Consider the following 16,811-nt stretch of genomic DNA (forward strand, 5'->3'; position numbering starts at 1 on the left):
AGCCTATGAGAACAGAAATGTCAACAGCATCTTAACAAAAGAAAAATAATAAAGAAGAAAGAAAAATTAAAAAAAGAAAAAAAGAGACTGAGCCAGCAGAACCAAGTCAGAAGGGCCACTGAAAAGCAAAAAACTGGATTGCAAAGCATGCTGTGATCTTACAGAAGTCACTCTTGTGCTATGTCTCCTTAGCAAAGTCATGACAGGTAAGTTCCCTTCCAACCATAACATTGCATGGTTCCATTGTTCTCGGAAAAGATGTTGGGAGAGAGGAGGCTGGAAAATACTTCAAGTCAAATGTAAGAAAGAGACAGGGAAAAAATGATAGTGAGTTGACAAGAAATTTATATTATGGAGGTATGATAAGAAAAGTGTACAAAAAGAACAGATCTTGTATGTCAGGACAGTAACAAGACTGCCCTAAATTCATCAATCACAGGATCTGCCCTGCCAAGAAGCCCTTTCGGGAAACTGCTCTGCCACAGTGTTTGCAGAGACGGATGCTTAGACTGCTATGCTTTGTGCCAAGTGACCCTGAACATCCCATGATAAGCCACAGGCGATTGGACCAGCACCAGGTACTAGACCCAAGGGCAGCTTATCTGTAGGTTGGTCTTCAGCCTCTGCTGTGGCCTGGGCCAAAGCTCTACCCAAGTGAGATGATGGGTAATGGCCATAGCAATGGGAATCCATCTCTAAGGAAATTTGGAACTGGGGGTAGGGCAAAATTAAGGCAATTATGAGTAGCAATGGAATCTGAAGTGATAAATAGAGAGAAGCCAAGCAATTAGGAGACACAGCAAGCAACAAGTGTAAGAGAACAGAAAGTACAATTAGGAAAGAGCTATGAAAAGAACAAAAGATTCATAGTGAAGAAAATGGGCAGCAGGAGGAGGACAAGCAGAGAGAAAACAGATACACTGAGCAGCTGCATTACATTCACATTGGAACACAGGCATCAACATCCATTTGCTTTTGCTGCTCAGGCTCCCAGGGTCAAGGCTCTGCTTCCCACAGTCTGGTCTAGCTGATCAGTTTCTTCTGAATTCCCATTCCTTTAAACCAAGGCTCACAGTTCCTTACTTTAATAATAACTTAAGTGGCTCTCTATTCCTTACAACTAAGAAGCCCTATCAAAACTATACTATGTCAATTCATAATGAGGTGAAGAGAATGCTGATCACTGTTGAATCTCAGTGATGAATACAGAAAGGTTCCATACATCATTCACCTTAGTTTACATTTGGAAATTTTCATAGCAAAAAGTTTAAAAAGACAGAAATATAGCAGAGAGAATGTGCAGCCTGTAGACTCTAAGTGACTAGGAAACAGAATCATTACCCAAGGAGGCCATGCTGTGGTCATTTTCTGGCATCACGTTCCAGTGCATTGCTCTCTGACTGAGCGCAGGACATTTCTGTTTCTTCTGAGTATAGTCTACAGACAGGTCCTCAAACACCACAGTATCCTGGAATGATAAGCTCCGATCGCTCAGGTACATTCACAGCCTGAAGTGCCGAGTCACTGGGGTACAGAGGGCACAGGCTATGGGCTCTTTATGGGCAAAAGTGTGGGAGAGAGGAGCTGAGATGATACCTCAAAAAGGACAAGTCCAGGGCAAGACAGAATCCATTACCTTCAGGGAAGCAATTAGGCAGGAGAGACACGGGAACAGTCTTAGATGGGGCAGAGTCCTGGTGGTGAGACCTCTAGCCATTCCCGGACCAGAGTCTTGGGGATGTGGTAAAAACACAAAGAACCAAGCTCACCTGGGGCCTGACCATCCGAAGTACAGTTGCCCCTGCTTGGTCTCCTGAGTTTCCCACTTGAGGAAGGGTAGGAACTGGAGAAGCAGGTTGAGCTGAGGGAGGAAAGAAAGCTATGAGTGGGACAAGCCCTGCTTGCGGCTCCCATAAGATCCATGTTCCCAATAAGAACCCAGGCACCTCACACACACTGACTCTTACCATCTTCCATAATAAGCCCTTATCCCAAGTGTGCTGTGAATTTGCCCTGGAGAGCACAGTACAGGGTCCCAGGTCAAGCTGAGAACGTGGGTGTTTCTCCAAGCCCCCACTCTTTTCAACCTTTTCCAGGGAAGCTATTCTGGCGACACTCTCTCCCATAGCTTCTCTAGCACCAGCCAGCCCTGATTTTCCCCTCACAGCTGTGGTTCCTCATGCCCTGGTTCCTCTTCCTGCTCCTGTACTCTCATTATGGACACTCCTTGCAACACAGGCCCCAGTGCTTCCTTGTTCTTTCCGTCAGCAATCTCACCAACTCTCATCACTTTAATCCTGCTCTCACAGTTCTTACTTCTCTCCCAGACCCCTACCACACGCCTCCTGCTGTCTCTGGGACATTTCACTTGGGTGTCATGCAACACCTTAAGTTCAGTGTCTAGAATGGATGAATGTTCTAGGCTGAAGTGGGAGGCTAGCTTGAGGCTAGGAGTTCAAGACCAGCATGGGAAACATAAGGAGACCTTTTTTACTCCCTTCCTTTCCATCCCTTTCCTCCTTCCTTTCCTCCCCTCTCCCTTCCCCTTTTTTCTCTTTCAAAAATTTTGTCTCTCTTCTCTTTTTTTCTCTCTCTCTTCTCTTTTTTTTCTCTCTTTCTTCCTCTCTTTCTCTCTTTCTTTCTTTCTGAGATAGAGTCTCAGTCTGCTGGAGTACAGTGGCATGATCTTGGAGTACAGTGGAATGTCTGCCTCCCAGACTCACGCAATTCTCCTGCCTCAGCCTCTGGAGTTGCTGGGATTACAAGCACCTGCTAAGTAGAGACGGGGTTTCACCATGTTGGCCAGGCTAGTCTGGAACTCCTGAACTCAAGTGATCCACCTGACTCCACCTCCCAAAGTGCTGGGATTACAAGTATGTAAGCCACTGCTCCCAACAAGAAACCTCATTTCTAAAAATTTTTTTTTTTTTTTTTTTTTTCGAAAAAGAGCTGGTCATGGTGTCATGCCTATAGTTCTAGGAGGCCATGTTCAGAGGATTTCTTGAGCCCAGGAGTTCAAGGGCTCAAGAGCCCAGGAGTTCAGTAAGCTATTATGATTGTGCCATTGCAGTCCAGCCTGGTTGACTGAGTGAGATCCTAGCTCTCTAAAATAAATAAATAAATAACATGAAATAAATAAATAAAATGTTCTTATCACCTTTCTTTTGGATTTCTCAATTTCCCTCAATGATTCCATCATTGGCCAAAACATTGTAATTCCCCTTGCCTCTCCTTTCAAACTCAAGTCCCATGGTTCCATGCTTCCATGATAACATTTTTTTACATTTATCCTTGCCCATTCCTCTCTTTGCACTTCAGGCATTAATCACCTCACATCTATTCTACTGCACTAGCCTTTAACTAAGGCTCCTTCCCATTCAATCCACAACGCTCATCTGTGCCAGAGTAATCCTCCTGACATACTATTTCTAACACATTATCCTTGGCTCCCAAAATCTTCCTGCTCAAGCTCAAGGTCCTGTATAAACAAGGCCCAACTAGAGTCTTCCCTGACTCCACCTCAATCAGGGCTCAAGGAATCCCCAGCTTGGAGTCTTTGTTGTATCTTCTAACGGCATGCCTACTACTTTTCTCTCCCCTTCAAAATTCTTCCACATTTTTACTGCCCAATACACTGCTATCTCCTTCATGAAGCATTCATTACCAGTTCCAGCCCACAATGATCTTGCTTTTTACCCAGTGATCACTTTTTACAATGCCCACATTGCTCATCTGTGACAGGATCAAACGCCTGAGGAACAAATATCATTCATGTGCATCTTATGAGGCTGCCTCTTCTTACACATGACTAACTCATCCTTCCACCTCGAAAAACAACTCTTTGAAATCAGTGACAATAGATGTACTACATCTCTCTGGTCTCTGTCAGTGCCTTTCCTATGACACGTGCTTGATGAAAACTTACTAAACACATGAATGATTAGAGAATAAGCAAGAGGAACAAATAGGGTCACTAGGGAAGGAGGACAGACAGCAGAGCAATGAGGGATTCCATGGGGTAGGAGATGGGCAGATAAAGAAAAGGAGACTCCAGAGAAGAGAAAGGAGGCATGACTTAAGGTCAAAGTTGGGGAGATAAGTACCAAAGTCCCCATTGGCGAAGTGGTGTGTCCTTGAGTCATAAGGAGGATGCAGGTGGGCTCCAGGGGCTGAGCCCCCACTGAGGGGTGATACAGGAGGAGATTCCTTTGTTGCAGCCAGAGCTGTTGTCTCCTCCAAATGCATTTCCTGCTCCTGTGCTGGGGCTGAAACCTAGAGACAGGGAAATACAATTGGGTTCAAAAGAGCGTCTTTGAAAGTACTGAACCTCAAACCTCTAAGCAGCCCTCACCAGAAAGAAAGCTAGGAAAAAGAAGAGCCAGAGTATCCTTCCAGCCCACCACTACAGCCTACTGGGGAAAAAAAACTGCAAGCAGAATCTAAAGCTCCCAATTCTACTCGCCATACCTCTGTTGACCCTCTTGCTAGGAGCTTGAAAACCAGATTCTATAACCATTTACACTCTATGTCAGGTCTTCAGACACATATTTTCTTATGAAGAACCATTTAAAAAGGGAGCCAGGAAAGCAATTCAGTACATTCTCTAGAGCACTAGCTGACAGAAGGGAACAGTCAGAAGTACAAACAATAGGCTGGGCGTGGTGACTCACACCTGTAATCCCAGCACTTTGGGAGGCTGAGGTAGGTGGATCACCTGAGGTCAGGAGTTTGAGACCAGCCTGGCCAACATGGCGAAACCCTGTCTCTACTAAAAATACAAAAAATTAGTTGGGTGTGGTGACATGCACCTGTAGTCCCAACTACTCAAGAGGCTGAGGCAGGAGAATCACTTCAACCGGGGAAGTGGAAGTTGCAGTGAGCCAAGATTGTGCCACTGCACTCCAGCCTGGGTAACAGAGTAAGACTCCATCTTAAAAAAAAAAAAAAGTACAAAGGATATTTTAAAAAAAGATAGGTATGTGTATGTTCATGTGCACAAATAATGCTACTGACGCTAACAGCTGAAGCAATACCCAGAACAGTGGCTGGCAAACCTCGAGAGCTTTTCCAATTTCTCTGAGAAAAAGTGCCTCCTCTTCAGAGAAGCTTTCCCTAAACATACTGACAAAGCAGATAGTCAGACTCAATTAACCCATTGTAATTTCTATACTACATGTATTAATCTTTAAGTAATTTTACTTAGGTCTTTATTGTCTATGTCTCCCCAATAGGATTTTAAGGATAAGAACTTTTGATCAATAGCTCCAAAACAACATATATCCCTACATTGGTGTTCAGTTAATATCTGCTGACTTCCTCTTGATATTTTACTAAAAGATTTAAGGTTATCTGCAAACTCAGTTTTCAATATATATTACCTCTCCCCAATAATTTATATTTAAAAAGCCAAATAAGATCAGATAACACTAACTTGTGGAGACCTTGAGAATACCTCAGAGCATAGACATCTAACCCTTGCTTATTGTCATCAAATCAGCTCCTCACAATCTCATGGTTACTGCTTTTACCAGTATGTGGGGCAGAAAACCTAAAATGTTATCTAAATAAGGCACATTTTAAAGTTCACTTGCTCTGGTATGTACATAGCACAGCATGAAGTAAAAATAACTTCCCCTTCAATAAACCACACAGGATTTGCCCTATTAGGTTGCATCTGCTGAGATGTTAAGGGACTCTCTCCTTTAATATTCATCGCACCAGTGTAGTGCTAGAACCAGCAGGCTCCTTAGATTCTGTAGTTCCCAAGCTCTCCCACTGAAAGGTTTTTTGAAACTGAAGGACTCCCTAAAATGGGAGTCACAGCTCTTCAATACAGGAGCTTTGGGTATTGGCAGAAGATAGAACTTACTGCACTGTGATAATTCAACTTTGTAATTCACTAACAATTAAATCCTAGCAAAGTTCCTGTTAATTATCTAGGACTTTGATATAAATCCTAGCAAAGTTCCTGTTAATTATCTAGGACTTTGATATGGTTTGGATTTGTGTCCCTGCCCAAATCTCATGTTGAATAGGAGGAGAGGCCTGGTGGGAAGTGATGGGATCACAGTGGTGGGGGCAGATTTCCCCCTTGCTATTCTTGTAATAGTGAGTTCTCAAGAGATCTGATTATTTAAAAGTGTGTGGCACTTCCCTCTGTGTGCTCTCTCTCTCCTACCATAATGTGAAGAAGTTCCTTGCTTCCCCTTCACCTTCCACTATGATTGTAAGTTTCCTGAGGCCTCCCAGTCATGCTTGCTGTTAAGCCTGCAGAACTGTGAGTCAATTAATCCTCTTCTCTTCATAAATTACCCAGTCTCAGGTAGTTCTTTACAGCGGCGTGAAAGCAGACTAATACAGAAAATTGGTACCAGGAAAGTGGGGCACTGATATAAAGATACCTGGAAATGTGGAAGCAACTTTGAAACTGGGTAACAGGCAGAGGTTGGAACAGTTTGGAGGGCTCAGAAGAAGACAGGAAGATGTGGGAAAGTTTGGAACTTCCTAGAGACTTGTTGAATGGCTTTGAATAAAATGTTGATAGTGATATGGACAATGAAGTCCAGGCTGATGTGGTCTCAGACGGAGATGCAAAACTTACTGGGAACTGGAGCAAAGGTCATTCTTGCTATGCTTTAGGAAAGAGACCAACAGCATTTTGCCCCTTCCCTAGAGATCTGTGGAACTTTGAACTTGAGAGAGATGATTCAGGGTATCTGGCAGAAGAAATTTCTAAACAGCAAAGCATTCAAGAAGTGACCTGGCTGTTTCTAAAAAGTGTCCACAATATTTGTGAACAAAGAGATCTGAAACTGGAACTTATATTTAAGAGGAAAGTAGAGCACAAAAATTTGGAAAATTTGCAGCCTGGCCACATGGTAGAAAAGAAAAACCCATTTTCTGGGGAGAAATTCAAGCCTGCTGCAGAAATTTGAGTAAGTAAAGAGGAATCAAATGTTAATAGCCAAGACAACGGGGAAAATGTCTCCAAGGCCTTTCGGAGACATTCACAACAACCCCTCCCATCACAGGCCTGGAGGACTAGGAAGAAACAATGGTTTCATAGGCCAGGCCCAGGGTCTAGCTGCTCTGTGCAGCCTCAGGACATGGTGCCCTGTGTCCCAGTCAGTCCAGCTCCAGCCATGGCTAAAAGGGGCCAAGGTATAGCTCAGGCTGTGGCTTTACAGGGTGCAAGCCCCAAGCTTTGGCACCTTTCACATGGTGTTGGGCCTGTAGGTGTGCAGAAGGCAAGAGCTGAGGTTTGGGAACCTCCTCCCAGGCTTCAGAGGAGGTATGGAAACACCTGGATGTCCAGGCAGAATTCTGCTGCAGGGTCAGAGCTGTCATGGAGAACCTCTACTAAGGCAGTGTGGAGGGGAAATGTAAGGTTGGAGACCCCACACAGAGTCCCACTGAGGTATTGCCTAGTGGAGCTGTGAGAAGAGGGCCACCATCCTCCAGACCCCAGAATGGTAAATCCACCAACAGCTTGCACCCAGGTGCAGGCACTCAATGTCAGCTGGTGAATGCAGCCATGGGGGCTATACCCTGCAGAGCCACAGGGGCTGAGATGCCCAAGGCCTTGGGAACCAATCTTTTCCATCTGTATGACCTGGATGTGAGACATGGAGTCAAAAGAGATTATTTTTGGAGCTTTAAGACTTAATGATTGTCCTACTGGGTTTGGACTTGCATGGGACATGTAGCCCCTTTGTTTTAGCGAATTTCTCCCATTTGGAATGGGAGCATTTACCAAATGCCTGTACCACCATTGTATCTTAGAAGTAACTAACTAGTTTTTGATTTTACAGGCTCATAGGTGAAAGGGACTTACCATGTCTCAGATGAGACTTTGGACTGTGGACTTTTGAGTTAATGCTGAAATGAGTTAAGACTGGGGAACTGTTAAGAAGGGTAATTGTATTTTGCAATGTAAGAGGACATGAGATTTGGGAGCAGCCAGGGACAGAGTTATAGTGGTTTAGATTTGTGTCCCCACACAAATCTCATGTCAAATTGGAGGAGGGGCCTGGTGGGAGATGATTGGATCATAGGGTGGATTTCCCCCTTGCTGTTCTTGTGATAGTGAGTTTTCATTTAAAATGATCATTTGAAAATGTGTGTCATTTCCCCCTACATTCTCTTCTGCCACAATGTGAAGAATGTCTTTGCTTCCTCTTTGCCTTCTGCCATGATTGTAAGTTTCCTAAGGCCTCCCAGTCATGCTTCCTGTTAAGCCTGAGAAACTGTGGGCCAATTAAACCTCTTTTCTTCATAATTGCTCAGTTTCAGGTAGTTCTTTATAGCAGTATGGAAACAGACTAATAGAGTCATAGGTTTCCTTTTCTTGAAGACGTGAAAACCTCATTCTAATATAGCTTTCCATAGTAAAACCCTAGATAAAAGCTGTTGGCTTAGAAACTAGGGAGATGGAAAATCCTGGTCTTCACACTTGATGATAATCAGCAAAAACCACGCTTCAGGTAAATATTTTCGGCAAGGGAATGCTTACTACATGTGCTCACTTGTCAAATGGAGATAATGATTACTGCACTGCTTGTTCTATAACTCTGATGGTAGATGAAAAAAGATACAGCATTCTAAAAAAAAGTTAAAAAAAAATAAGAAAGAAAAAATAAAGTAAAAGAAAAAAAAAAAAAAGAAGATACAGCATTCTGCAAGTTGCATGACTCTGCTGCCCAGCAGGGATCACTCTACAATCCTTTTCCAGACACAATGTACACACATGTACATGTTCCTTCTGCAACAATAAAGTGGCTTACTCCTGATAAGCAAAATGACTTCAATTTACCAGGACCCTCCTTAATCTCCTCTTGGCAAACTTCCATGGAAAAGTCTGTTTATTCATTTAGCCATTCTATAAACATTTTCTGAATCCCTGCTTATGAAAGACAGTCCTGCCTTTATGCCTTCATGTCAGAAAACATAACACTGACAGTAGCGGGAGAGAAAGAAATGGACTCCAAGGACCCTACTCCCAGGTTGGAGCCTGAGCATTCAGCTGCCTCACCTGTCAACTGCTAGGCATTTTCTTGGGTTGTGATTCAACTGTCACCCTTTGCTGAGGCTACATGGATAAAGCATTAAAAGTTTTAATAGAGGAAGCATTCACTTTTTTTTTTTTTTTTAGACAGAGTTTTGCTCTTATTGCTCAGGCTGGAGTGCAATGGCACAATTGTGGCTCACCGCAACCTTTGCCCTCTGCCTCCCAGGTTCAAGCGATTCTCTTGCTTCAGCCTCCCAAGCACCTGGGATTACAGGCATGCACCACCATACCCAGCTAATTTTTTGTATTTAGTAGAGATGGGGTTTCTCCATGTTGGTCAGGCTGGTCTCGAACTCCTGACCTCAGGTGATCCGCCCATCTCAGCCTCCCAAAGTGCTAGGATTACAGGCGTGAGCCACTGTGCCCGGCCAGGAAGCATTCACTTCTTAAGCAAAACCAAGTAGGAAATAGAGAAATTTTCCTTCTGCCACCCTCGTTAAATGGTTCTCTAAATACGTCTTCAGCCACCTGTCATGGCCATGGCTGGCCCAGCTGTTCTTTAGGCCCTTGTGATGGTTGATGTACTCATATGTGCTTACTTGTTTACACAAAGAAAATGATGGTTGATAATGACAAATTGCACTGCTGATAATCCTGGAAAAATGTCTAGCCCCAGGACCCTGATCAACTAGAACTGATTTCCTAGTGATAGATATGTAATTCAATGCTTTTTTAAAAAAAAAAAACATTGAATAGGCTGGGCATGGTGGCTCACACCTATTAATTCCGGCACTTTGGGAGGATGCGGCAGGTGGCTCACTAGAGCTCAGGAGTTTAAGACCAGCCTGGACAACATGCCAAAACCCTGTCTCTACTAAAAATACAAAATTAACCAGATGTGGTGGCTCACATCTATGGTCCCAGCTACTAGGGGAGCTGAGATGGGAGGATCACTTGAGCCAGGGAGGTGGAGGTTGAAGTGAGCCAAGATTGTGCCACTACACTCCAGCCTGGGCAATAGAGTGAGACTCTCTCAGAAAAAAAAAGCATTAAATAAAATGATATATTGGGTACTTGGGAAATTTTCTATTCTGGTTTCCCCTGGTAAAGTGCTAAGGGGTGAAGTAGAGGGGACCTCTAGTCCACGCTGCTCATATTACAGGGGAACAATTTGAAACTCATTAGGAGGAACTAACTTATCCAAGGTACGATGATCTTTTGATGTGTCAACTTGGTACTAATCAAACATCAATCCAGGTGTTGCTGTAAACTATTTTTAAAATATGATTAAAGCACATAATAAGTTTACTTTAAATAAGGGAGATTATACTAGATAATGGATGAATGCATGAGCCTGACTCAATCAGTGGTAAGCCCTTAAAAGCAGAGCTAAAGGTTCCATGAAGAAGAAATACCAGGCCAGGTGTGGTAGCTGATATCTGTAATCCCAGTGCTTTGGGAGGCCAAGGCAAGATCGCTTGTGGCTAGGAGTTCAACAACACGCCTGGGCAGCATAGCAAGACCACATGTTTACAAAAAGAAAAGAAAAGAGAAAAGAAAGAAGACGAAGGAAGGAAGGAAGGAAAGAAGCTTGGTAACACATGACTGTGTTACCAGCTACTCAGGAGGCTAAGGTGAGAGGATCACTTGAGCCCAGGGGGCTGTGCTTGCAGTGAGCCAAGTTCATGCCACTGCATTCTGGTGTGGGCAACAGAGCAAGACCCTGTCTCAAAAAAAAATAAAAATAAAAAAGAGGAGGAAGAAAGGAGAAAAAAGAAGAGGAAGAAGAAAGAAGAAAGAGAAATAGGAGGAGGAGGAAGTAGTGAAGGAGGAGAAAGAGGAAGAGGTGGAAGAGGAGGAAAAATAGGAAGAGGAGAAAAAGAAGGAGAAAGAAGAAAGAAATTCCACCTGTACACTGCAACTTCAGCTTGTGCCACTGTTTCAGGCTGCCCCTGTTGATGACTTGCCTATGGGTTTCAGACTTGCCTAGCCAGACTCACAATTACATAAGATACTTTCTAGCAATAAATCTCTCTCTTTTTTTTTTCTTAAGATGGAGTCTTGCTGTTACCCAGGCTGGAGTGTAGTGGCGTGATCTTGGCTTACTGCAACCTCTGCCTCCTGGGTTCAAGTGATTCTCCTGCCTCAGCCTCCCCAGTAGCTGGGATTACAGGCACACACCACCAAGCCTGGCTAATTTTTGTATTTTTAGTAGAGACAGGGTTTTGCCATATTAGCCAGGCTGGTCTCAAACTCCTGACCTCAAGTGATCCACCCACTTTGGCCTCCCAAAGTGCTGGGATTAAAGGCATGTGTTACTGCACCCAGCCAGCAATAAATCTTTTCACACATGCACGGGCATGCATGCACACACACACACACATCCCTCTCTCTCCTATTGATTCTGCCTCTCTGGCTGAACCCTGACTGAAACACACAGTCACAGAACTAGTTAGCTCTATGGTCCTAGAAACCAGATTTTCCAATGTGTCTTACTGCTTGCTTTTCCCAACTATTCTTCTAGTTAAATTACCTTGGCATTACATTTGCGATAACTCCAGGAAATAGGGAAAATTTAAATTAGAATTAAAGATGCAAAAAGATCCCAGTTAGGCTTGGAGAGCTAGCAAAAAGAACAAATAATTACAACGCCCAAAAATGTCACCTTTCAAAAAATCAAAGAGACAGGAAAAGAGAAAATTGACTGAGAAGTCCAAGGAAGTGAATAATGAGAATATCTCAAATGAAGACCCATATTATCAGCATACCCAAAAGCCCATCTTCCCCCTGATCACTCCATTCTAACCAGCGTGCAGATCCCCTACCTGCCAGGATTACTGTGTAAATCTCCAGGATGAAGCTAGGCTCAGAACACAGTATTTCACAAGGCGAATCATAGAGCTTAGCTGGGATGTGCATTTGTGTTTATGGCTTGGAGCACAAAACTATTTCCCCTCTATCCATAGGACAAGTTCAGGAACCCTAAAGGCAAACTAGCCTAGGGCCTGGAAAGTGGAGAATGCCTATGCCTAGGCTAGCCCAAGCATTAGACAATGGTTCAGGACACCATTCTAGACTCAACTGCTTACCTCCTCTGGTCCACTGAGGTGTCTCTGGAAATCCTCCACCACAGCCACAGCCTCCTCACCACTCTCAGGGTGATGTAGCTGCACCCAGGTCCGGAGCTCCCCAGGGAGGATGCTCAGGAACTGCTCCAGCACCAGCAGCTCCAGGATCTGCTCCTTGGTGTGGACCTCTGGCATGAGCCACCAGTGGCAGAGCTCCCGGAGCCGGCTCAATGCTTCCTGTGGCCCAGACATCTCGTGGTAACATAATTGCCTGAAGTGTAGCCGGAAGATTTCGCAGACAGGAGGATGGTTCTTTTGGAGACTGCTGCCCTGACCCCAAGTCTGGCTCGCTGGCTCCTGCTTCATAGTCAGGCGCCCTTCTTGCTTCTGGAAAGCAGTACTCGTGAGGATGAGGCCTACATTTCCTCTGCCTTCAGTGGTCATTGTGACGCCAAAGAGAAGCTTGTTCCAGTTGCAATTGATCCGATTAAAACGATGGTCTACAGTTCAGGTCTCAGGAGCTATTTTTCAGGGTTGGGGAAAGGTGTGACGGCAGTGTTGCCTACAGAAACAAGAGAGAAATCAGAGTTCTCTGAGTGTTCAGCCCCAGGATGATGACATCTTCCACTGAGTTAAAAAACAAAGCTCCAGGAAAAAAAGAACACACCGGGCATTCTCCCTAAGCATCTCTCCAAATAATGCCTTTCTTAAAGTTTCAGTGGCTCCCATTACCTACAGTAAAATCTAAATGTCTATGCCTTGCAGTCACAGCCCTTCACAACCTGTCCTTACCCCCTTCACAACCAGCCACACCCCCTACCTCTTGCCCCAATTACCCATGCTATAAAGACAATAATAGGGAAATGCAGGATATCTCAAAGGGTGTAAGAGGAAATACTAAGTTATTTAACTCCTATTTAATGTATGTTTTATAATGTGCATTATAATTTGTATAGTAGTTCTCATGTTTAAATTACAAATAAACCAATGTAGGGAGTACATGATCAAGGGAGTACATGATCAAACTTCTACTGATAGAAATGCAAAATAAAGAAAGCTTGGAGCTAAAGCTATAGAGACACAGCTAGAAGCCACATACACTTTTCGTTTGAATTTTTCTTATTTCTTTCAACTTGAGACAACCTTGTCTGTCAAGACCATGAACAAATGCCATTTTCTCTTGGCTTTCCTGATTGCCCCATCAGGAAGAGTGCTGGTAGCTTCCTGTTGTGTACCTCTCACTATAACCCTTTATTTTAAATGGTTTATGCACAACTCACTACTCTCACCCTCCAAACTGCTGGATGGTCACAAAAGGAAAGGAATCAGGTGGCATCAGAATATACCAGACCTTTTTTTTACTCAATGCACCTCCCCTAGAAAGCTTTCTCTGATCACGCTAGGCTTAGAGGGGTAGTTATCGTCTTAGTGATCCCAAACTACGTTTTTCATTCAAACCTCTAGTAGAGCACGTCTCACACTATAATCGTTTGTGGTTTACACAACTGTCTCCCCTCTTTCTGGGAGTATACAAAGGGCAGAACTGACTTCCAGTCATCTTGGTACATGTGTGTACATGGCATACAGAGGCACATAATTGGGAAACGAATGAATATGATACATTTAGCTGATACTGAAGTGGAGGAAAACTTTGAACGATTGAAAATCAGCACCTTAGTGGTACCTAGGGCATCTGTGCTGCACTTCCAATTCACCAAGCATCCCAGATCCCTGAGTCTCAATCTCCTTAAAAAGACAAAGAAGTACTGGAAAATAATCAGTAAACTCTGCTCTAAGATACACACAGGTAAGAAGTTCAGGCCATTCTCCTACTTCCCGGATTGTTCCAAATGCTCAGCACTTTAAAATCTCAACTGGATTTTTGCATTTCCAAGTCACGCTCCACGTTTGTGATTCCGAGCCTGGGTCTGACCCAAATCTGACGGTTCATAGTTTCCGGCTGCAAGAGCTGGGAAAACAGCGATCTACCTTTCGTGTTAAACCAGGCTTCAGCAGCGCCGCTCACCTGGCCACGTCTGCCCTGTTCATCGCTGTACCCGCAGATACCCGGCTCCGTGCCACGCACGGATGGTCAGGGGTATGGGACAAAGAAGCGGCTCTGCATGGGGCGGCTTCTGAGAGTCTCCGGGACCGCGCCACCTGCCGCGGGGAAGAAGCGCGGTCCCGGCCGGCTTCGGCGACCCGAGCTCCGGCCGCGCCTCCCTCCGCGTCCCGGCCCACTCGCGGTGGCACTCGGCAACGAAGCCAGAGACCTCTACTGCCAGTTCAAGCAAACACAATGGCCGAGCCGGAAGTGAGAGAGGCCTCGACTTCCGGCCCCTCCGGGATCCCGGAAGTCTCGTTTGCGAAGGTAGGCGCGCGCGTCCAGTCACCCGGGAGACCTGGCAGGACCTTCTTACCGGCAGTGCCCGGCCACCTGCCGCGGGGCGGGGGCGCGGACTCACCAGGGCTCAGGCCCCTCACATCCTGCTCTCAGGCCATAGTCGGGAGACCCAGACGCTCCCCAGCTCTGCCCCAGCTCCTCCAGGTGACATTGGGAAACATACCCAACCTCCAAGCCTGTTTTCTCAACTGAAAAATTGCAGAGCATAGGCGCGGACCTCACAGGGCTGGGAACACGCAATGAGGTAACACACAGACACTACATAGCAAAAGGCCTGGCATATCCTGAGCAATCAGTTATACCATGTGTGATGCCCAATCTGAAGTCTCAGTGAAGGGAGCAGCGAGCATCTGCATCTTAAAAATCAAGAAGCATGTCTAGAAATTGTGATATTTTGGCCCATATGTGGTTAATATTTACTAAGATAGCACCAGCATTCTGGTGTCCATGTAGAGGTCCCTAGGGCGACCAAGGAGCAGATAAAGTGAGAAGGTGTGGGAGCAGTTTGTAACCTAGGAGGCAATTGTCTAGCCTCTGGGTGTCAGGTGGTACCCAGGTGAACTTCACTTTGAAGAATGGTTTGGATACAGAAGTCGTATATGAACAGGTCCTTGTTACTGACACGACTGAGCAGGCCCTGCATGTTAATGACCATGGGTGAAGGGCAGAGGGCATGATGAAGTTAACTGTGTATCTTCATTACAGCCCAGGAGGTAGATCCTTTGCAGGTCCCAAAGTAAACAGTCTCCTGGGCTCTCTAGGGATGGCAGTATTTCACAGGTGTCCTGGGCCTAACCCTGGCCCCGACATATGTTCCTCATATATCTGCATGGTCCAAGATAGAAACAGACACCAGAAGTCCTGCTCCAGAGTTCCCATAAGCTTAAAAGTAATTTCTTGGAGCAGTCTTTGTCCATTGATCCTAATGGGTGGCTTCCTGTTACCAAGGTCCCCTTCTACATTTGGAAATCTCACAAGGAGGTTTTGGCTATTTAAAACCAGGAACCCCAGCCTCTGCCTGACATTGATGCTAGACATTGCCTACTGGCAAATCAAGGCCTCAGAAACTTAGGATTCTTGAGGAGGAAATCTCTCAAGGCCAGGCTAAATACTCTCAGACCTGATTTTCAGGTTTCCTTGACCATGTGTTGTCCTGAAGTCCTGGCTTCCTAGTATAAGAAATACAAGGATTTTAAAGTCAAGATTGAGGTTTTTTGTTATTCAGAGCTGTTTCTTGCTCAGGTTGTTGGCATTCATTGGATGTGAAGACCAGGCCCATCTGAGCAAGTGTGTTTAGACTTCAGAGGCACTTCTGCGACCAGCACTGTGGGCCTGACCTGATCTACCATGACTGGGTTTGGCCCCAGTGGGCAAGACACTCCATGATGCCTCAATATAGCACCTTGGAACACCTACATTTGGGCCAAATACAACTCCAGAAGGCCTTTGGGAATTCTGTACTCCAACTCGATCTCTCTTGAAAACCATCATTCAAGCTTTGGGATGAGAGCTAACAAATAGGTAACTCAAGTTCTATATGCCTGAAACGAAACTTACCATCTATCCACAACCCTCAAGCTCAAACCTATATTCCCATCACTGTAAAAAGTATTATTCACAAAGGGAACCCTGGGTGTCATCCCATAAGCTGGGTGACCACGGGCAAGTTACTTGGCCTCTCTGTGCATAGCTTCCTTATCTGGAGAATGGGGATAATAATATACTTGAATTGTAGAGTTGTGAGGATTGGATGAGATAAAATACATAAAGCATTTAGAATGGTGCCTGACACATTATAAGTATTATAGGTGTTTTCTAGTAGTGTTTACCATCCTTGTTTCCTCTCAGTTCATCCACTGTATCCATATTGTTACTAAGGTCTGCCACGTTTGCCCTATATGTATGTAATAATAATAAAAGAGAATATCTATAGCAATCACTGTGCTGCTCTGCATCATCACTATCACTTCCCATGTTAAATCCTGCCTGGAGTTAGGGCAGCTGTGAGCGTGTCCCCAGGAACTTCCTGGATTTAAGACCACAAAGAGGCTGGGCATAGTGGCTCATACCTGTCATCCCAACAGTTTGGGAGGCCAAGGTGGGTGGATCACTTGAAGCCAGGGGTTTTAGACCAGCATGGGCAATATGGTGAAACTCTGTCTCTACAAAAATTTAAAATGTAGCCAAGCATGGTGGCATATACCTGTAGTCCTACCTATTCCAGAGGCTGAGGTGGGAGGATCACTTGAGCCCAGGAGTTTGAGGCTGCAGTGAGTGAGCAGTGTTTGTGCCATTGCACTCCACCTTGGGACAGAACAAGACCCTGTCTAAA

General features: G+C 44.9%; 2 protein-coding genes across 2 annotated transcripts in view; one reads left to right on the forward strand and one right to left on the reverse strand.

Annotated features, from left to right (window-relative positions):
* The window catches only part of ZKSCAN7 (zinc finger with KRAB and SCAN domains 7), a 16,867-nt gene extending 2,512 nt beyond the window's left edge, over positions 1-14,355 (reverse strand). The window contains exons 1-5 of the mRNA XM_037736779.1: positions 14,102-14,355; positions 12,097-12,637; positions 4,104-4,272; positions 1,770-1,861; positions 1,331-1,468 (exon numbers count right to left, since the gene is read on the reverse strand). Coding sequence (XP_037592707.1) covers positions 1,331-1,468; positions 1,770-1,861; positions 4,104-4,272; positions 12,097-12,519 — 822 coding nt within the window. The 5' untranslated portion in view covers positions 12,520-12,637; positions 14,102-14,355. The remainder of the gene's footprint in view (positions 1-1,330; positions 1,469-1,769; positions 1,862-4,103; positions 4,273-12,096; positions 12,638-14,101) is intronic.
* LOC108305716 lies at positions 13,690-15,301 on the forward strand. The gene is made up of 2 exons (XM_017530485.1): positions 13,690-13,882; positions 13,971-15,301. Exons 1-2 carry the CDS (start codon positions 13,690-13,692, stop codon positions 14,669-14,671), a joined length of 894 nt encoding a protein of 297 aa, XP_017385974.1. The 3' UTR covers positions 14,672-15,301.
* Positions 15,302-16,811: the final 1,510 nt, after the last annotated feature.

The sequence above is a fragment of the Cebus imitator genome, unplaced genomic scaffold, assembly GCF_001604975.1.
Source record: "Cebus imitator isolate Cc_AM_T3 unplaced genomic scaffold, Cebus_imitator-1.0 Scaffold0, whole genome shotgun sequence".
In the NCBI taxonomy this organism is placed as follows: Eukaryota; Metazoa; Chordata; class Mammalia; order Primates; family Cebidae; genus Cebus; species Cebus imitator.

Bases quoted from the DNA above. Each gene is read 5' to 3' on its own strand.
- LOC108305716 (XM_017530485.1), top strand. From the start codon at position 13,690: ATGATACATTTAGCTGATACTGAAGTGGAGGAAAACTTTGAACGATTG. The intron at 13,883-13,970 runs GTAAGAAGTTCA...TGCATTTCCAAG, and splicing joins CTGCTCTAAGATACACACAG to TCACGCTCCACGTTTGTGAT.